Source organism: Cnephaeus nilssonii (assembly GCF_951640355.1).
Source record: "Cnephaeus nilssonii genome assembly, chromosome: 6".
NCBI lineage: Eukaryota > Metazoa > Chordata > Mammalia > Chiroptera > Vespertilionidae > Cnephaeus > Cnephaeus nilssonii.
In genome coordinates this window covers 89,319,667-89,341,404 of record NC_137077.1, presented here as the reverse complement: position 1 = coordinate 89,341,404, position 21,738 = coordinate 89,319,667, and the positions used below count along the sequence as shown (strand labels likewise).

Genomic DNA, 21,738 nt, shown 5'->3' with positions numbered 1-21,738 from the left:
TCCACACAAGGAGGGACACTTGACCTTAGAGCCATGTGTGTGACTACCAGGCTCCACAGCATCCTGGGGCCACAGGTCAGTCTCCTGCTGTGCTCCCCTCCCCCCAGGGGCAGTGCCCTCACCAGATCACAGCAGAACACCCTCCAGACCCTACTCCTTGAAGCCTCCTAGAGCCCCCTGGCTAGTGCCATCAGCTGGCGCCTCCAGGGTGGTCAGGCATGGGAGGCATTGCTGTGGGTGGTTTGGATGCTGCTGTGAGAGCAGGTGGAATTCCTTCCCACGCCCTGCTCTCGGGGACTGGCAGTTCCTTCCCCTCCCTGGATCAGCCCCTCCTTGAGTGACAGGTGACTGTTCTGTGGAGGGCCAGCTGCTGGCAGCATTCCCCTCGGGGCGGCTCTGCTCCCCACAGGACTCGGCCTCTCGGACCCTGGCCAGGGGGCCCTTTGGGAGGAAGCATTGCATGGAGGTGTTAAGTCTCTCCAGCCACTTGGTAAGAAGAGCTAATAACATTTGGGGGCATTAGACTAAGACCAGCAGTTAACAAACAATTTTTGTAAAGCAGTATAAGTCCCTTTAGTTTTGTTTCCCCCAAACAAATATCACCCCAATTTGTTATTAAAGGAACTAACTACTCGGGTCAATGCTAGGTTGGTGAGGAACAGATCAGAGGCCAGAAACACCCTCCTTCTATTCACCTTTCATGCCCATGGCTTGAACCCCAAAGTACCTCAGAACCCAGTTTAAAAGCCCTGGACTAGATGACCTTGAAGGTCCTGTGTGGCCCAGTAGTTCATGATCGGACTCTGGAGGTTCGGAATGAGTGGGTGGGGACGCCTAGGAAGCCACACCCTCGCGCTTCTAAGCTTTTTCCTCCTGCCATCAGCCCAGCTGTCCCCCACCCCCTCTGTCCCTGGACAGCTGGCTGGGCCTCAGCTGTTCATGCCTCCCTCTCAGGCTGGCACATGCCCCTCCAGGCCACCCTTAGGGTCCTGGAGCCCAGCTTGCCCCTCGTTTCCCCCTCTGGTCTGCCTCTGACTCACTGGGACCCTGGGCGGGGACCAGAGTTGGGAACAGACTTTCCAGTGTTCTGTTTAGAGTCACTGAGGGGAACTTTTAGTTCCATTGGGGCCTGGCTGTGCGGCTCACATTTGCTTAGAGGAATTGCACTTCTCCTTGTCCACACACTCTAACTTGGGGTCTAGGGGCAACCACTGGGCAGACATCAGGGAGCCACGAGCCCCTTAAATAATATGCAGATTTTCACACTTATGTGGAGAGTGGCCTGAGGATTTCATCATACTCTCAAAGGGGTTTCAGAGCAAGGTCAGGTAGAAATCCTCTGGGTTTCAGGCTTGGTCTGGCCTGACTCTGCCTTGTGCTGCATGAGCTTAGGTGAATCACTGCCGCTTCCTGAGCGCCAGCCAGTCTCCCCATGTGTAAATGACAGGGTTAGGCAAAGTAGTATCCAATAAGCATACCCTCAGGTGAGGGTAAAAAGCATTACTCTTACTGTTAGTATTATTAGCAATGTCATAAGTGCTTATCTAAGTGCTGTCATAAGTGGTGTGGGGTGAGCAAGCCTGTGCAGGTGAATCCATTCTTCAGGTCAGACCCACGGAGGGCAGAGAGCCAGTGGTTATGGTACATCCTGACCTGTAAAGGGCAGGGAGTGCTGGGGGCCTAACAGGACAGGATTGAGACAGGTGGGGTCCCAGGAGGTTGTCCGTGCCTCCAAACAGCCCATGTGACCAAGGACGACTCCCTGCTCATTCAAGGGGGATCTGACAGAATTATGTATCATCTGCCGTGAGCCAGGCTGCCCCAGCCACCTGTGGTGTGGGGATGAGCAAGAACTGAAAGGTTCCTGTTCTCAACTTGTGGTCGCCAGAGGGGAGGGGAGAGGGTGGAAAAGGTGAAGGGGAATAAGTAGTACAAACTTCCAGTTATAAAATAGATAAACCACAGGAGTGTAATGTACAGCACAGGAATACAGTCAGTAATACTGTGATAACTTTGCATCATGACGGATGGTTACTAGACTTAGTGTGGAGATCATATTGTAAGGTATGTGTCAAGTCACTATTTTGTACATCTGAAATTAATATACTATTGTATGCCACCTATACTTCAATAAAAAATTGTTTTTTAGTCTGAAAAAATAAGTAAATGAATAAAAGGTCCCTGTTCTCAGGTCCATGGTAGTAAATGGAAATATATGTTCTAGCAAATGGTCTTCAGAGTCTCTTTAAGTGCTAGTCAAATAAGCAGGGCAAGTATTGTGCCTCGATGACAGATGAAGAAACTGATCTGAGAAACCACGTGACTTGCTCAGAGTCACAAAGCAAAGTAATAGCTTTGCAAGAACATAAGCCTGTTCCCTGGGGGCCTGCCTAGTCCAGGGCTCTGGCCACGGATAGTGGGACAGCTTCCCTGACCACAAGCCCTCCCTGCCTCGCCTCGCCGCTGCTGAGGCGCCCTCCCCTCCACTGTCTTCCCCCAGGATCAGGCAGCTAAGGACAAGGCCCTGCAGAGCATGGCTGCTATGTCGTCCGCCCAGATCATCTCCGCCACAGCCTTCCACAGTAAAATGGCCCTCACCCGGGGCCCTGGCTGCCCAGCAGTCTCAGGGGTAAGTGGGGCTGCCTGGAGCCAGAGGCCAAACCGGCCTCTCCTTCTCGCTCCTCCCCCTTCTGCAGAGCCAGAGTGCTGGCCAGACCAAACTTCTCTTGCTTGAGACCTCTCCGGCCAGGCGAGCCAGGGGGCAGGAGGGACCAAGGACCGAAGGGCCATGCTGGGTGGCAGCTCAGCTGGTATTGGAACTACCTTCCTGGGGGTATTGGCAGGAGCACAGCGGACCTTTCACAAGGGACGGAGTCGCCCCCATTAGCTGACCACCCAAGAAGTTCTACAGAGTTGGCCTAATGGACAAAAGGGGGAGCCGAAGTCGTGGGGACGGGGGCTGAAGCCGGGGCTCTGGTGCAGCCCAGCGTGACTCTGAGTGGCCCTGCCTCTTGGCCTGGTCCCCACTCTTCCCTCGGGTCCCCACTCCTTCTTCCAGCTGCAGGGCTGATGTCCATCAACAAACTCTTGTTTGAATTTTAAATGTTTTGGCCTAAGAACTGGCCTCTCAGCCGTGGCCAGGGGGCTCACACTTTCAGAAAGGTCCTGAAAGGCTCCTCCTTCCCAGGGCTGTGTCCTCACAGGGATTTCTCGGCTGTAGGGACCAAACGGGTCTTCAAGAGCCGCCCTAGAGGCAGTGACAGGCCCTGTCCTGGGCTCGGTGAAGCTCATGGCTAGCAGTTTTTCAAAGGGTGTTCCAGAGAGCCTTCGTCCACAGAATGTTTAGATAGATATGACACACAGTGATTCTGTGCTTAAGTAAGTTTGGGGCACTTAGAACTGACTTGGTTTCCTGACTGTAGGACTGTTCAGAGCCTTACGTGCTGCTGTGCACTGTGGATCTCTCTCTCGTGGAGGAATACGAGATGCTGTTTGCCAAGCGGGGTGCTTCTCCCAGGGAGCAGCGTGTCAGCAGAGCGTGTCCAGAGACTAGAGTGCCTTGAGACACACTGGGACGCTGCTATAGCCAAGCTCTAGACCGTAGCAGTAACTCTCTCCCGGCACCCACTGGCCCAGGCTCCAGCTCACCTTCCAGCTGAGGCCACGGCACCGTCTCCCCACACCAGGGCCCTTGTGCACGTGGGCTATGCTGACTCTACGCTTTTTGCCTCCTCAGTTTTGGCAAGGAGCTTTGCCGGGCCAAGCCGGAACATCCCACGAGTGAGTATGGTCTGCTCCCAGCTGCTCCCTGAACTGACCTGGAGTGCATAAACTCAAGAGGTTGAGCCTGGGCCGCAGGGTGGGACAGGGCTGCAGTTTGGGGTCTACCTTTTATTACGGCCTTGGGCTTGGGGATCCGGCTCTCCTGCTCTCAGACAGCAGCTCAGTCTACCCTGTGGATGCCCTGCGGTGGCATTTGCCAAAACACCAGTCTGTCTATGGGGTAGCAGGGCCAGGGGTTGGGACCCCAAGGGAAGTAGGTTAGGAACCAGGGCGCTGGCTGGCCTAGGAGGGAGGGACAAGAGAGGGGTGGGCTTTTCCGTAGACATGCTGCTTCTGTGGATCAACCCTGAAACATGAGGGAGTTGGCAGGAGAGGAAGTGGAGGCCAAAGCCACCAAGGCCACTGATGACCAGACCACCGGCCTGCCACACAGAGAGCGATGGACGCTGCTGGAGGCTCTGGGGCCGCACCCTGCCCAGGGCTTACACCTCCTCTCTCCCCTCCCGCAGTGTGAAACCTTTCTCTCAACAAACCTACACTGTCCAGCCTTCGCTGCCTCTGCCAGGTGGGTCTGCAGTGAACAGCTCCCTCGCCCGGCGCACCCCTGCAGCTCCCGCCTCCAGGTCCCAGGTGCCTGGCAGCTGGAAAGGGAACCCTTGATAGCAGAGGGAACCCTTCCTGGGAAGAGGCCCGGAGCAGGCGCAGGTCCAGCAGCTGGGCCAGCACAGGAGCTCACCCCCTTGCACTGCTCAGGTGACCAGCTCTGTCCTTGCCTCTTTCTCATGAGGGTCCCTCACATGTTCCACTCGGCAGGGCAAGAAGGATCCTCGCCCTTCAGCACCTTTCCTGACTTGGGGAGTAGCGGCTGCCCACATTCTGCCTGGCCCTTCCTGCTCTAAGGGCTGCCGCCTGGGTTCCTCCCAGCCCTGTCAGTCTACCTTCTCCTGTCCTGGCCTCACTGGCCTCACTGGCCGCACTGGCCTCGCTCAGGCCTTCCTAGATCTTGCCCCTGGATTACGGCGGCAGCCTCTTACCTGGCTCCAGGTCTCCAGTCTCTTCCCTTCACCCTGTAATCCCCCTAGTCGTCTTTTTAAAGCGCCCATTTCAACATGTTGCTTCTTGGCGTGGAACCCTATATGGCTCTGGCGCCTTCAGGGTACAATGTGAACTGGTAGGACTTGCAGGGTTCCTCTGTTAAACCTCACCTTTTTCCCCTCTCCTTCCCTCCCCCACCACCGCCTCCCTGCCTCAGCGCTGTGGCTCAGGCCCCCTCCCCACCCAGGTTAGGCACCCTGCTATTGGTGCCTGAGCACTCTGCACCCCCGCCTAGCATCTGACTGTGGTCATCTGTGTGGCTGATTTGTCCACCTTCTCCAGTATCCTGTCCTGCCCGCGCTCAGCAGGTCCTCGGGAAGCATGCTTGAACAAATGAATGAAGGACTCAGCTGATGCTTTAAGCACAGGCTAATGTGTCTGTCCAGCTCGGCCCTCCGCCATCCCTCTGGCTACCATTTCTTCTCCACCTCCCTTCTGGGACCTCAGCGCATGGGGCCTCCATTCATCAGACGCCCAGCCTGGAAGGAACACTAGTGCCGTCCGGGCGGCCTTGTGGCTCTCTCGTCCGTCAGTCTCCAAGGCCTGGGCTTGTCCTTGCTTCATGTCCCTCTGTGCCCTCCTCTTCACCCCACTGCACTTAGCTCAGATCCCGCAGGACTGTGCTGCTGACCGGCCTTGCCCACCCTGCCAGTCCTCCAGACGGGAATAGGGTCTTTCAGAAATGCAGATCTGAGCATTTCCCTGCCCTGCCTAAGATCCTGTCCCTCTCCCAAACCCTGAGGCTAAAATTCACACTTCTTAGCCCAGCCCCGTGGTCGGCAAACTGCGGCTCGCAAACCACATGCAGCTCTTTGGCCCCTTGAGTGTGGTTCTTCCACAAAATACCACGGCCTGGGCGAGTCTATTTTGAAGAAGTGGTGTTAGAAGAAGTTTAAGTTTAAAAAATTTGGCTCTCAAAAGAAATTTCAATCATTGTACTGTTGATATTTGGCTCTGTTGACTAATGAGTTTGCCGACCACTGGCCCAGCCCATCTCTTCAGCCTTGTTCCTGACCCTGGTACAAACCCGCCCTTCTCTCCAGTTCTACCACAGACTGGAGTTTCCAAACTCATGGAGCATCTCACAGCCCCCAGACCTTTGCCTCTGCTGTGCCCTCTGCTCAGAACGCCCTTTCCCTGGCTTCACCCACTGCCGTCTGCCCTACGTCATAACTTCTTTCGAGCGTCACCTGTGGAAAAACCTTTCCTGACCACCCCGAGTTGGACTAGGAGCTCCTCTTTGGTGCTGAGTGTCTTCCTTGTCTATTTTAATCCCCTTCATGACTTCCTTTACTGCAGACCTGTGTCAGAGTGCCTATCCTGGCCGGGCACTGCTCGGTGCTGGAGAGAGAGCAGGGACTCCCACAGGAGACGTTCTCTTCCCACAGGGCTACGTCATTGTGATTAACGATGGTCTGGTGGCTCCCCTGGACCAGAAGCTCCTTGAGGGCGAGAACCCAGCAGAGCCTGCTCTAGAAGCCCTTTCGGCCCAGCAGGCATGCAGTGTCTCTGGAGTGCGGGGCAAGGGGCCTGAGTTGTACCAGGCAGGCTAAGCCCTCCCCCCACCGGGGCTGCTCCTGGACTTGCCAGCCAGTGCTTTGCTCTCCCCTCCACCACCCCTGTCAGAGCCCATTTAGGGGAGGTTGGTGATTCCCTTGCTAGCACGGTCTCACCGGTGGGCCTGGGGTCCTCACAGAGGCTGTCGGCAGGGGCCATGTGTGAACAGGCTCACATGTGCCTCTCCCACTGCCTTCAGGGTTCGAGTCTCCTTCAGGAGCCGCCCCATCGCCCTCAGTGCCCCCAGCGCCCCCATGGCAGGGCCGCAGCGTGGCCAGCTCCAAGCTCTGGATGCTGGAGTTCTCTGCCTTCCTGGAGCAGCAGCAAGACCCTGATACGGTAGGTCCTGGTCCCTGTCTGGCTGCTCGTTCACCCTGGAGCTCCCCCACCTTCTCCAGCTCTTGTTCCGCCTGCTTCTGGCTTCCTAGCCCAACCCTTCTGCCCCACTCAGCTGTGGGCTTGGCTTTAGGTTCCTCATTTCTTTACAGCCTTTCCTTCCCTTGAACCTCTCTCCCCTTTTCCTTTCCTTCCTCAAGCCACCTCCCTCTTCTTTCCTCACGTCACCTTCCCTCTCTCCCTGTGTAGCCATCGCTCCGATCCCAAAGCCCTCCCACGGTTTCTTTGCTCCATTTCCATTCTCTCAGGTCCTCCCCCTTTCCTGCTCCCTCCCTGACCTCTATTCTTCCCTCCATGTTCTCTTCCCTCCCAGTGAAACCGCTCATCCCAGCCTCACCCCCAGGCTGTCCCATCCTTTCCCTATGGCTCTGACCCACACCCCCCTTCAGCGGCTTGTTCCTAGGTGATCAGTGTCACCTGCAAAGGTCAGAGTAGCACGTGGAGGAGGCTGGGCCGACAGGGACTCTGTGGCCATCTCACTGTGACATTTCCAACTTGTCTTTTAGCTGAGGAACTCCTTAGTCAAACAAGCTCCTACTCAGAAGCCCACTGTGTGCAACAAAAATAGATTTCGTTTGGTTGTAGCAACAGAGGCGCTAAGCCCCGTCTCCACGGGTGGAGCACAATTTGAAAACACCTCTAGGTCAGTGGTCTGACCTCACAGGTGAAATAACAAAGGCCCAAAGATAGAAAAAGACTTGCCTAAAGACAGTTCATGGCAGAGGCAGGACTACGAATAATACAAATAATAGCTACAATTCGTTGAGCACCTACTGGGTGCCAGACACCACACCAGATGCTATATGCCATCCCTGCATCCCTTTTTAATTTTGCTTTATAGTCAGTCCTTTGTCTCCATTTTACCAGTGGGGAAACTGAGGTCCAGAGAGATGAGGTTACTCACTCCCCGTCGCATGGCTGGGATCTGAGTCTGGTCCGTTTTGTCTGCCCTGCTACCCCTGCCGCTCCCTCAGACCAGCTGTTCTCTCCACAGTACAACAAGCACCTGTTCGTACACATTGGCCAGTCAAGCCCAAGCTACAGTGACCCCTACCTTGAAGCCGTGGACATCCGCCAGATCTATGACAAGTTCCCAGAGAAAAAGGGTGGACTCAAGGAGCTCTTTGAACGGGGACCTTCCAATGCCTTTTTTCTCGTGAAGTTCTGGGTAAGCCCTCGATGGACTCTTCCACCCTACCCCCAGCACGTTGATGAAAGTGAGGAGAAAAGAGAGAGAGTGGCATCTGGTGTTCTTGCCATGGTGGGAACCTGGGAAGCACAGGGCCAGTGAGAAGGGGAGGAGCGAGCACCGATGGCTGAGCCTGGGAGCTGGGCCAGTGGGGCTGGAGAGCTGGGCTAGTACGAGGCCCTTTTCTGAGCCGTGGCAATGGCAGCCAGGCCCGGCACAAGAACAGCCTTTAGAAGGCTGTAGCACTGGAAGACTTACAGGAGATACTGAGGGTAGGTGAAGAGCCAGCGTGGACGCCCTAGTCACCTGAGTCTTTGAATGGCAAGTCCTGAGTGGGTTGTAGGGCCTGGAGCAGGGCATTTGGTCCCTAAAGGACAGGGCTTGGAGAAGAGGACTTAGGTCTAGGAAGGGTCACCCCAGAAGAATCACTCACCTAACTTTACAAACAGCTCAGCCTGTAGACTTGGTCCCTGCTGCTCACTTCCGCTCGCCCCTGGACGGGTGTTATGTGGGTAGAGTTCCATCCTTTCAAAATATCTTCTTCAAGACTAGGAGGCATAATTAATACCTGCTCTAGAGCTTACTTTTGAGGGGCCCAGTACACACGGAAAAGGGATGTAGGGCCCAGCTGGCATGGCTCAGTGGTTGAGCGTCGACCTATGAACCAGGAGGTCACAGTTTGGTCAGGGCACATGCCCGGGTTGTGGGTTTGGTCCCCAGTGTGGGGTGTGCAGGAAGCAGCCAATCAATGATTCTCATCGTTGATGTTTCTTCCTCTCCTTCCACCTCTGAAATCAATAAAAATATATTTTTTTAAAAAAGAAAAGGGATGCAGGGAAGAGTCAGACAAGTGCAAACTAAGTCAGCAGTGAGGAAGTGCAGGAAATCCTCTGGTTTGTGATTGGAACCTTTGGATAGTTTCAGGGCACTGACACAGGCCTGGGCGGCTCCTCCCACATTCCTCTCCCTAGCACCCTTATTAACACCCAGAGACAGCTCAGGGTTTCATATGCTTTGCGAGGTCCCAGACCACTTTGATTATCTGGAAGCTTTACTTTTCACAGAAATAGGCTTATGCACACTAAATTTTATACAGTATACATTTCTAGGTAGCTGAGTGGGCCCTGGCTGGACTCCCAGTATAACTCTCATCCACAACAAACCCTCGGGGCTGGATCTCTCCAGAGAGGCAGGTGCTGGCACTGAGACCCACGCCCTGATCTTTCAGGTGCTTAGTTTTTGCACTCCGCAAGACAGCGTGTTCCGTGAGCAGGATGGCAATTGGACCTGAGCCTTTAGGGTGGGAAGCTCTATTAGGCAGGGATGGGGAAAGGCTATCACAGCCTGGGGAAGGCATGAGGAAGTGAGCTCCAGAGGGAAAGTCATAGGTACAGGTGTGTGAGGGGATAACAGAAATAAAACTGCAAAGGTGTTAGATCCTGGGAGAGGCCCTGATCATACAGAAGTTTGGGTTTTAATCTATCCTGGGATGAAAAACAGGTAATCATTTCTTTTACTTTTATCTTTTAAATCAGTGCATGCTCATGTTATATTGTTGAATACCAAGAGGCTTTCAGTGAAATGCAACAGATTCTTGTCCTACTCCTCCCCAATCCCAATCCCCAGAGGCAGTCACTGTAAATTTTCACTGTTTATTCTGGCTTTTATCTCCTTAATTCTAAATAATATGCTTATACTGACATACCTGGATGTCATGACCAAGTATTTATTCTTATGTCAGAAAAAAGTTAGCTGAGAGAGGGGAAGGGAGGGAGAAAGAGGAGGGGAGAAGGAAGGATGGAGTGAAGGAGGAAGGGAGAGAGAGAAAGAGAAACATTGATTTGCTGTTCCACTTATTTATACACTAGAGGCCTGGTGCATGAGAATTAATGCACTGGTGGGGTAGGGGTATCCCTCAGCCCGGCCTGAGCCCTCTCAGTCTGGGAGTCCTCAGGGGATGTCCTACTGACGCAGTCTGGCCTCCCTCTGCAGGAGGTAACTGGGACAGTGCTGCCCCTATCACCCTGCCAGTTGCTGCCTGGCCTCCCTCTGCGGAAGGCAACCAGATGGGCAGATCAGGGGACGGTGTTGGCCGCTCCCCCCATCACCCCTCTACTGCTGCTGGTCGCCATTCCCTCCCTCTGCCCACTGGCATGCACCTTGGCTGGCCTGGCGCCACCTGCACGCTGGCCCCGCCCCCACTGGTCGTTCCGCGTTTGGTCAATTTGCATATTATGCTTTTATTATATAGGATTCATTATTATGTGCCATAACCGGGGATTGAATCCACAACCTTGGCCTATCATCACCATGCTCCAACCAGCTGAACTACTGAGCCAGGGTATCATCATCCCAATATTATATCTAATAAGTTACATAATTTAGTCAAAGCCAAGAAATATATTATGATTAATTTTATTTCTAGTATAACTTTTTGTTTTTTTCCTACAAATGAATGGCTTTCTCACTTGCATATTTTCAATTTTTTTAAATCCTCACCCGAGGATATTTTTTTCATTGATTTCTAGAGAGAGAGTGGAAGGGAGGGAGGAGAGGGAGAGGGAGAGATGTATCAACATGAGAGAGACACATCAATTGTTTGCCTCCAGCACACGCCCCTACCGGAGCTGAGGAACCTGCAACTTAGGTACATGCCCTTGACTGGGAATTGAACCCTCAACCCTCTGGACTGACATTCTAACCACTAAGCCAAACCTGTCAGGGCACACTTCCATATTTTTAAATGAACCTATTATTAAAATGTTACATATTGTTTCATTATAACTACCATATAAAATTTTTTCCCAAATATTTTTATTGATTTCAGAGAGGAAGGGAGAGGGAGAGAGATAGAAACATCAATGATGAGAGAGAATCATTGATTGGCTGCCTCCTGTACCCCCCTAGTGGGGATCGAGCCTGCCACCTAGGTATGTGCTCTGATCGGGAATTGAACCGTGACCTCATGGTTCATAGGTCAATGATCAACCACTGAGCGACGCCCACTGGGCCTGATACCTTTTTTACTGAAGCATTCCTAGATCTGCAGTCTTATTTCTCTCTGTTTAGGTGTCCTCCCTCATTTACTGGGACACATTCTCTAGTACCTTCCTAAGGAAGTGTGATAGGTAAATTTTCTAAGTCTTTGTTTAAAATGTCTATTTTCGTACTTGATTGATAGATTGACTGGGTATAGAATCTAGATCGTAAGTCATTTTCACTAGAAATGATTTCCAAGAATCATTTTTTAGCCCTGGCCAGTGTTGCTAAGTGGTTAGAGCGTCCACCTGTGCACCAGAGGGTCATGGGTGTGATTCCTGGTCAAGGGCATATACCTGGGTTGCAGGTTTGATCCCAGGCCTGGTCAGGGAGCATGCAAGAGGCAACCTAAATCAATGTCTCTCACATTGATGTTTCTCTCTCTCTCTCCATCCCCTTCCTCCTTCCTTTCTACTCTCTAAAAATCAATGGAAAAAAATATCCTTGAGTGAGGATTAACTACAACAAAAAAGAATAATTTTTTAATGCATTGTTCCATTGTCCTCTAAAAGTGTGTAGTCTGATAGCATTCTAATTCTCTGTCCTTTGTTGTGTAACTTGTTGTGGGGGTTTTTTTTTGTTTGTTTGTTTGTTTTGGTCTCTAGAAGTTTTGCATTTCTTCTCTATCCCTTATGGTTTTTTTTAATGTTTTTTAATGTCTTTTTATTGATATTTTATGATTTATTGATATTTTAGAGAGAGAGAAGGCGAGAAAGGAAGGGAAGAGAGAAACATGAACCCTGACCAGGGATCGAACCTGCAACCTGGGGATGTGCACTGACCCAAAATCCAGCTGGCAACCTTTCGGTGCATGGGTTAATGCTGTAACTAACTGAGCCACACTGGCCATGCATATCCCTTATGTTCTTACATTTTACATTGATGAGCTTTTGTGTTATTTTGCTTCCTATTTTTGAGCCCGACACTTGGTAGACACTTTTAATCATGAGGTTAGCATCTCTTAATTTTGGAAATTTTACTTGTATTATTTCTGTGATAATTTCTTTCCCTCTTTTTCTTTCTGTTCTTTTCCAGGAACTCCTATTAGTCTGATGTTGGATCTCCTGGACTTATCCTCTATGATTTTTATCACTTCTTTATTTTCAAATTCATTTTCTTAAAGATTTCCTTAACCCTTTCTTCTAATTCTTCTGAATTAGTTAAGAGTATATCTGAGTGCATATTACATAAAACCCAGGTACAGTAAGTTAGGAGGTAGGCTGTCCAAGGCAGGTGCAGCACTTCCCTAAATCACCAGGGGCTGACCGCTCTCTGACTGTCCTCAGTGCCTGGCTTCTGACCTCACGGTGGTGGCTGCTGGAGTCCAGCCGTCACACCCATATTCCAGGCCTCAGGAGGGAGGAAGCCAACTTAGTTCCCTTCAAGGAGCCTTCCTGAAAGTCCACACAACACTTAATTAGCTGTGTGTTGTGCCTAGCTACCGAGGAGCCAGGGAAATGTACTCTTAGTTGAGTAAATTGCCAAATAAAATCAGGGTTCAATTGATGGATTTCTCTTTCTTGGTGGTGACGCATTGTACACTTCAGGGTGAATTAGATGAATGAGATATGGTGTCATTCTCTGCCACGCCTGTCCAATGTTGAAGGTTGACCATAAACCTTTTAATTTTTATGAACTCCTTTTTGTTCTTTGATTACATCCTGGTCTTGTTGGATGGATACAGTTTATCTCTTATATTTCTGGGAATATGAAGTGAAAAAAAAATTTATTTAGGATTTTTTTGTCTTTGTTTCCCTTTAATCCTTTTTTTCTGTCTGTTTTGGTCTCTGTCTTTCAAGTTAGAGGGTTTTCTCAAATATCTATAATCCTTGGCCATATTTTTTGGCCCATATTTTTTTAAAACAGCTTTATCTATAATAATAAAAGCATAATATGCTAATTAGACCCGACAGCCTAACGACCTTCCAGACGTCATTCCGACGTCTTTCTGGACGAAGCCGTGGTGGCGGGGGCCAAGGCAGAGATGGTTAGGGGCGATCAGGCAGGCAGGCAAGCAATTAGGGGCAATCAGGCAGGCAGACAGAGTGGTTAGGGGCAATTAGGCAGGCAGGCAGAGTGGTTAGGGGCGATTAGGCAGGCAGGCGAGCAGTTAGGGGTGATGAGGCAGGCAGGCAGAGTGGTTAGGGGCAATCAGGCAGGCAGGCAGTCGAGCAGTTAGGAGCCAGCAGTCCTGGATTGCGAGAGGGATGTCCGACTACCGGTTTAGTCAGACATACCCCAAGGGGTCCCAGATTGCAAGAGGGTACAGGCTGGGCTGAGGGACCTTCCCCCCACCCCACTCCCATGCACAAATTTCATGCACCGGGCCTCTAGTTTTCATATAATTCACTTACCATACAATTCACCCACTTGAAGTGTTCAATTCATTGGTTTTAGTATAGTCACAGAGATGTGCAAGCAGTTAGTTTTAGAACGTTTTCATCACTCCAGAAGCAAACCTGTACCCTTGAGCCATCATCTCACATCTGCCTTAGGCAACCACTTATCTACTTTCTATTTTTCTATATCTTTGCCTTTTTGGGACATTTCATATACATGGAATCATACAATATGTGGTATTTTGCATCTGGCTTCTTTCACTTAGCATAAACAAAGGTTCAGCTATATTGTAGTAGGTATTAGTATTTCATTCTTTTGCAAGGCTGAATAATATTCCATTGTAAGAATATATTGCATTTTGTTTTGTTTATCTGTGCATCAGTTGATGACCATTTGGTAGTTTCCACCTTTTGGTTATTATGAATAACTAGAGGCCCGATGCATGAAATTTGTCAAGGGTAGGCCTTTGCAGCCCCGGCTTTGTCCGGAAGGTCACCTGGAAGGTCGTCTGGACTGTCATTTCACTGTTCGGCCATTTGGTAGATTTGCATGTTACGCTTTTATTATTACAGACTAGAGGCCCAGGACACCCCTCTCACAATCTGGGACTGCTGGCTCCTAACCACTCACCTGCCTGCCTGCCTGATTGCCCCTAACCCCTCTGCCTGCCTGCCTGATTGCCCCTAACTGCCCTCCCCTGCCGGCCTGATCGAGCCCCCAACTGCCCTCCCCTGCCGGCCTGATCTCACCCCCAAATGCCTCTGCCTGCCTGATCACCCCTAACTGCCCTCCCTTGCGGGCCTGATCTCGCCCCCAACTGCCCTCCTCTGCCAGCCTGGTTGCCCCCAACTGCCCTCCCCTGCCAGCCTGATCTCACCCCGAACAGCCCTCCCCTGCTGGCCTGATCTCGCCCCCAACAGCTCTCCCCTGCTGGCCTGATCTCGCCTCTAACTGCTCTCCCCTGCCGGCCTGATCACCCCTAACTGCCTCTGCCTGCCTGATTGCCCCTAACTGCCCTCCCCTGCTGACCTGATCTCTCCCCCAACTGCCCTCCTCTGCCAGCCAATTTGGTTCTGACTGGTCAGTTTCTATGCCAGTCAGCGTCAAAAGCTCCACCTCCTAGGCAGCCATTGGCTCCTTACATTCACCCAGATTTGGTTCTGATTGGTCAGTTTCTATGCCAGTCAGTGTCTCTGGGCCTATCAACGGGGCCTGATCAGAAAGGCAGAGCTGATCAGCAGCCCCCATGGAGGCCTGGAGAGAAATGGAGGTGTGGCTGTTGGCCAGGCTGGGAGAGCAAGAGAGGCAAGTTCTGATCAATGGCTGCCACAGAGGCTATGAGCAGACCCTGCCTTTCTCTCTGCAGACCTCTCTCCGGGCCTGATCCACAGCCCCCTAGGCAGTCCATGCTGGGTCAGGGCGCCAGCAGCAGCCCCAGTCAGTGCTGGGTCACCATGGCAACCCAGCACTGACTTCCGGTCTGGTCGAGCCTTCGGTCGTAACAGTTGTTATGACCCTGGCTCTTTATTATATAGATGTTGCTATGAACATTTCTGTACAAGCTTTTGTGTAGCATAATGTTTTCATTTCTCTTGAGTATATACTTCTGGAATTGCTGGGTCACATAGTAACTCTATACTTACCTTATTGAAGAACTGCCAGCCTTTCTTCTAAAGTGGCTGCACCATTTTACTTTCCCACCAGCAGCATTCAAGGGTCCCAGTTTGTCCCCATCCTCCCCAACACTTGACATTCTCTGTGATTATTGCATTCATATATACCAGGATATCTTCTTTGGAGAAATGTCTGTTTGACACCTTTGCCTATCTTTCAATTTGGGTTATTTGTCTCTTTATTGACTTACTAGCAGCTCGGTGCACGAATTTGTGCATGGGTGGGGTCCCTCAGCCTGGCCCATGATCGGGGTCAATGGGGGCCCATCTCGTCCAATCCCAATCAGTCCGATCGGGGCTGGCCGGGGGGAGGGACTGCGGGAGGTTGGTCGGCTGCGGGATGTTAGCTGTGGGAGTGCACTGACCACCAGGGGGCAGCTCCTGCATTGAGCGCTGCCCCCTGGTGGTCAGTGTGCATCATAGTGACTGATCGCTTAGGCTTTTATATATATAGTTAGATCTATGTTCTCTATGTATTATAGATGGAAGTCCCTTATCAGATATATGATTTGCAGATATTATCTCCCACTCTGTCAGCTGTCTTTTCACATTCTTTTTTTTTTTTAATATATTTCTTTATTGATTTCAGAAAGAAAGGGAGAAGGAGAGAGAGAAACATCAATGATGAGAGAGAATCACTGATTGGCTGCCTCCTGCACACCCCCCACTGGGGATCAAGCCCGCAACCCAGGCATGTGCCCTTGGCCGGAATCGAACCTGGGACCCTTCAGTCTGCAGGCTGACGCTCTATCCACTGAGCCAAGCCAGCTAGGGCTCACATTCTTGATAGTGTCCTTTGAAACGCAAAAGCTTTTCATTTTGATGAAGTCCAGTTTATTCTTTCTTTTGCTGTTTGTGCCATTTGTTCATTTTTAATAATGAGTGGGAGCGCTGTGTACCAGGCAGGAATTGTCACCTGTGGGCTTCACTTTAAGGTAATTGGGGTTGAGAGCCAGCTGTTTAATTGGGAAAATCAGTTAATGTCAGTGTGTTCACTGGACTTTTTTTTTTTTCTGAGGTGGTTCAATTTCTCCAGAGAAGATTCCTTTAATTCTCCATCTACCCTGGGAAGGAATATACTTGATCGGTAGAATTCTAGGAGGGGGGCAGAGTAGAGGGCTAGGGGATCCTACCCTTTCTTATGCAGGTTACACTTAATTTTTCTGTTTTCATGTCTCTCCCTCTCCCCTCTCCCCTCCCCCCCCCCACAATCTGCGCCCTGTTTAATGTCTGAAGGTTATTACCCCTTCGTCCTCTGCCAATGGGTAGAGGTCCTCCTGGAGGCCTGCCCACCCTATGTCCACCCCATATACAGTCTTCACTCAGCTCCTCGTGTTTTATACTGGTCCCTCTAGCGCCAAGCCACTCAAGGCTTCTCTGAAGTACATCAGCGCACTTCTTGTCTGTCACCCTTCAGAGAGCACTTTCAGGTTGTAATTCCTTTTGCTTCCTTTGCCCCACAGAATCCATTCTAGTTCTGGTCCACCTTCAGTCTCCTCAAATTTGTTGAACTCTCTGTCATTATGGCCTCTTCTCTGTTTTCTTCGCCTTTGTGGTGCAGCACATTTTTAAAAGTTCTTCGCTATCATTCTAGTTGGCTGTCTGGAAGGGAAAAATGAACTTGTGTGGTTTGTAACCCATTTTAACCGGGTGTCCAGAAAAATGGGTTTAACCTGAGTGTCACTGCAGCGGACTGGCCATCGCTGTTGGAAGGCTGCGTTGAGAAGGGTGTGGAGAGAGAGTGCTGGATTGACTGGTAATGCCTGCCACGGCTGGAGCAGGGAAAGACAGTGGCACGTTTACTGTGTATTTGCTGTCCCTTCTCTTTAGGTGATGAGGAATCACTGAAGTGTTTGAACAGGGCATGGCATGGCCAGAGTTGTGCTTAGTTGGATAAATCAGCTGTCCAGACTGAAAACAAGTGGGAGACTGCTATATCATAGGCCCAGTGAGGGACAGCAATCTCTTTAGCAATCTCTCTTTTGAGCCCCAGAAAGGGCTCAAACCATCTTCTTCTCCTCCCTACTCTCCCTTCCTGCCCTGACCATGGGAATTGGGACCAGGAGGCTCTGCGCGGGCAGCTGAAGAGCACTGTCCCTGTAGAGCCAGTGTGGCAGCTCCCTTCCTGCTGTGTGCCTAGGGAGGCTCCTGGCCTCCCTTTGAGAAGCCTACACCATCTTGAGTCCACCTCCCCCCAACCCCAAACCTGTCCAGGCTTAGCCTTCACTCGGAGAAGGAGCTCGGGTGACGTGATTTGCGGCTGCTCCTCAGCACTGCCTCAACTACCCTGAGGGTCAGAAGGGAGGCCTGGTTGGCAGGAGGCATTTATGGGAAACGACCCTGGAGTGGGGAGGTGGCATATTTGGGGCTCTTTTCACTGGCTCCTGCCTTCTGTTAGTTGGAGATAATATTCTGCATTCTTCTAGCCACCATCTAGATGAGGACCATCCTAGGCCTCTAGTTCCACACATGGGGGGAGACTGAGGCATGGAGTAAGTAGGGGCCTGGCCTTGAGCTACACCCGGCCAGGATGAGCTCTTTCTGGGTCTCGTTACATACACACAGCGAGGTGCGTGGTGGTCGGTGAAAGATGACCTCGGGCACTGCTTGCATCACATCACCTACATCAGCATGTTTATCCTCGCCACACCCCCACCGGAGGTCGAATTGACAGCCGCATTCCATCTCGGGGAGGCAGGCACAGAGGTGAAGTGGCTTGCCAGCGTCACCCGGTTCATTGTGGCAGAACCAGGATTCAGACCCAGACAGTCTGGCTCCAGGGTGTGAGCTCAGAGCCATTACACTAAACCTTGCAAAGCACCGGGGGTGCCCTCCATGCAGGATCCTGGTGCTCCCCTCCTCCTGTCAGAGAAGGCTCTGATTGCCTGGAAAAGGATCCCCAGACCCTGAGGGGCACGGATCATGGCGGCACAGAGAGAGCAGACTTAGCCCTGCGCCCTCAGTGTAGAGCTGGGCGGTGGGGCTTCTTGGATTTTCTAGAGCCCAGACGTCCCTTGTCCTGTCTGTTTTGTAGCCTTGCTCGTGACCCATGCCCTCTCCTCCTTTCTGCCTCTGTGAGGAGGTTGGAGGTGGGATTGATGGGAGGAGAAGGGAAGGTAGGGAAGAGTGGGGCCCAGGATACATGATTAGGCAGCTTCCACGCTTGGCCTTGGTGCTCCGGCCGTGGGCTGTGCACACCACCTGCGCTAGGCGGACCCAACGTGGCCCTTGTCTTCCAGGAACTCACATTCCGAGTGGCAGAATCCAGAATGGATCTCAGGGTCCTGGGGCCGGAACTGCTGTGCAGGGGAGCGTGGTGGTCAAGCATGGCCCTTCCAGAGTGTCAGGGGGGCACAAGGCGGGCAAATCTCATCTTCTCTGGGCCTCTGTTTCTCCATCTGAAAAAAGAGCAGTTCATTTTTGAGGGCTTGCTACAGGCTGTGTCTCTGAGGGCCTGGGGGGCGGGGGGGGGGGGGGCGGGGACGGGCAGTGAAGGGAGGCAGTATGCCTGCCTTCTCCAGCCCTGTGCCTGAGCTGGGCTATCTCTGAAGGCCAGAGGCTTGGGCAGCGTGAGGACAGGAGAAATCAGAGATGGGGGCGTGTCAGTGGCCACTACATCTTGGCGGGCATCTCCTCTTTGCTCTTTCTCTTGCTTGGGGAAGGTAGAGGCACCAGGAAAGTGCAAATGTGGGAAAAGAATTGCTCTTGGTCACAAACCCAGAGACTTTGGGTCAACCATGGAGTCCTCACAGGCAGCTTAGTGTCTGCAGACATCTGGACCCTCATCTCCTGGGCCCTGGCCTGCCCACTCCCTCCCCGGCCATCAGCTGGTGTGAGACTGGCCACGGGCAATGCCAAAGGCAACGAAACAGTGCCCCTCTCCTGAAGTCTTCCTTTCTTCTCCTGCCTGGCAGTATGCCGCTCCCGCCCAGGCCTTGGGAGGCATGCTGGGGAGATCAGAGCCCCGCTGGAGTGGAGGAGGACTTTGATGTCCACTGAGAGTCCTGCTCTTATGGAAGGGATGGCAGCAGTAGCGCGGCAGTAGCTCAGTGGGCTGCCAGGACAAATTGTTCCCGGCTGGGAGTGGCATCTGGGTGCAGGAGGGGTGGAATTGTGAGCTGTGCTCTGTTGGACTCATACGGTGGGGTTTGGAGCAGGACTGAGAAGCTGAGACCTCACCTCCTCCCCAGGACATATGAGACCAGCAGAGGCCACCTCTGTTCTTAGGGTGGGGAGAGAGGGGACTCATGGACACTGATAGCCATTAATGCCTGTCTGCAAATTGAAAATGCTGGGCAGAGCTGAGCTGAGGCCACGAAGGGAGGAGAGTACCCCAGACTGTCTGCTGTTCCCTTCTGGGCCCTGACATTTCTCCCAGGCACATGCCAGCACATGACAATGAATCTGAGCCCCTCCAGCCCCCACACCCAGGCTACGGCTGTCCGGCTCATCTGTCAGTCACCCGATCCCCCACACCTGTTCCAGGCACGGCCTGTGAGCTGCCCACCCGCACCACAGCTATGAATAGGGTGGAGGATGGGGAACAAGGGGCATTCTGAGGGCAGGAAGGCAAGTGGTGGGGGGCACCTTGCAGGGTAATGTAGTGGGGGCAGCTTTCTTCTTAGGCTGAGAAAGTAGAGAAGCAACCTTGTTTGGGGATGTGCTTAGAGTATGGGGATACAGGGGTGGAAAGGAGAAGGGTGGGGTTGTAATCGGAAGGAAGAGGCACTGAGGACGAGGCGGGGCATCTGGGTGCATTGTCTGCATCCTTGGCCGGCATCTCCTGGGCCTGCAGCGTCACCACGGGGCAGGTTCTGGGGCAGACTTTGGATTGTCATTGTGGGCTCTCTGTCTTCCCCAGCATCCTACCCCAGACAACCAGCTCACTTATTCTACTTGCTTTCCCACAAGTTTCAGTTCTTTGAGAGCAAAGATGGTGTTTCAGCCTCTCTGGTCCCCCACTGCTCTCGCTGTGCTGGGCTGGGCAGGATAAATGGTGACTGATTGGCAGGCCAGGTGAGTGGGGAGTGGTGCAGAAGCCCTGGTGTGTGTTTGAATTGGGGCAGAGCTGGAGCTGAGAGGACTCCCCTCATAAGCAGGAGATTGCAGGGTCCCTCCTTGGGACCAAGGGACCTCTCTCTTCTCACCGTCGCCACCCAGAGGTGAGGGGTGGAACAGCCACACGTGATTTATTGAAGGCCCATCCTTGCACCTAGCCCTGGGGAGATCTTAGTTCTTGCCTCCAGGGTGCTTACCATCTGGACGAGGCAAGGCCAACTGAACAGGTCTTGCCAGCAGGGGGCGATGAGGGGCAAGTCCAATCACTTTGGGGGTGCTGGGGCAGTGCTACCTTTGTATAGTCTGAAGAGCCTGAGAGGGTTTGGCCCTTCCTGCCAAAGCCTGGTGCATAGTGTTCTTTTAGGTGACACATGAATAAACATTTTTAAAAAATAGTTATGCAATTATTTTCATGTATATTAGAAAAATAGAATCTCTGATTTCATGACTATATTGCTAAGAATGGAGTTAGGGAATAAGAGTGAGTTGATTTAAAAGAAACCATTAGGGGCATAGTAGGACCTGTGTGATAGGTGGTATATGAATGTAGCCTTAATCAAAGGGAGGCCGGCAGTGGCTAAAGTCTGAGAGGCATCATTTTGTGTCCTGGCCTGGCCCCTCAGATGCCCCCCTGACCCATCGTGCTCCCTTCCCAACAACCCCTACCCCCGCCCCGTGCAGGTGCCTGCCTTTCCCAGGCACTTGAGCTTCCTGCCCGTTCTTTCTCAGGCATGGTCCACGTTTCTGCCTTGTAACTAATGCAGGTCCCAGTGTTTTTCTCCGTAGTTCAGGCAGCAGAACCTGACCGTATGCCAGGCCTGCAAGTGAAGAAAGGTGGAAGCGTTCCAGCCTCCTACTGTCCGGGTTCCCTTCAAAGCCTCCTGATTGCTTCCTGGCCCAAGAACCTGGACTGGGGCCCCAGAGGTCTCCTTGTCTCCGCCCCGATCCTGTGCCTGCTGACTTACCTGTCTGCTTCTTGGCTTTCCCCTGTCTCCAGGCAGACCTCAACACCAATATGGAGGACGAAGGCAGCTCCTTCTATGGGGTCTCCAGCCAGTACGAGAGTCCCGAGAACATGATAATCACCTGCTCCACCAAGGTCTGCTCATTCGGCAAGCAGGTGGTGGAGAAAGTGGAGGTAGGAGTACCCTGTGCACTTGTTAACCAGACCTTTAAACTGTTTCAGGTTGGTCTTCATTCATGCCCTCTGCTTTCCCCAAATTTGTCTGAACTAATGCAGTCTTACCCTCACTGTCTCTTAGTTATTGATAACCCACCTCATGTTAATCACGACCAGATGCCGGGCTGGTACCAGGGAGGAGGCACCCCCTTCCCAGTGTTCTCACCCCTGCTGCACTTAGATCGCTGGAGCTTTTGAAACTTACCAATGCATGAGCCCCACTTCACAGCACTTACCCCAGCATCTCCAGGGTGGAATCTGGGTAATAGCTGTTTGTAAAAAGCACTTCAAGTTATTTATTTTAAATTAAATTTTTGTTTTGAAGTAATTGTGGACACTCATGCAATTGTAATTCCATGTACCCTTCACCCAGTTCCCCCGAGGGCAGTATTCTATTGGCAACCAGGAATTAACATTGATGCCACTTA

General features: G+C 52.0%; 1 protein-coding gene across 2 annotated transcripts in view; it reads left to right on the top strand.

Annotated features, from left to right (window-relative positions):
* Window positions 1-21,738, top strand: part of TEAD4 (TEA domain transcription factor 4) — a 72,194-nt gene that overhangs the window by 44,422 nt on the left and 6,034 nt on the right. Inside the window, exons 5-10 of one of the 2 annotated variants that reach the window (XM_079775032.1) lie at window positions 2,501-2,629; window positions 3,737-3,780; window positions 4,293-4,348; window positions 6,635-6,774; window positions 7,826-7,999; window positions 21,128-21,268. In XM_079775032.1, the coding sequence (XP_079631158.1) occupies window positions 2,501-2,629; window positions 3,737-3,780; window positions 4,293-4,348; window positions 6,635-6,774; window positions 7,826-7,999; window positions 21,128-21,268 (684 nt within the window). The remainder of the gene's footprint in view (window positions 1-2,500; window positions 2,630-3,736; window positions 3,781-4,292; window positions 4,349-6,634; window positions 6,775-7,825; window positions 8,000-21,127; window positions 21,269-21,738) is intronic. The other variant, XM_079775033.1, reaches the window with a different exon arrangement.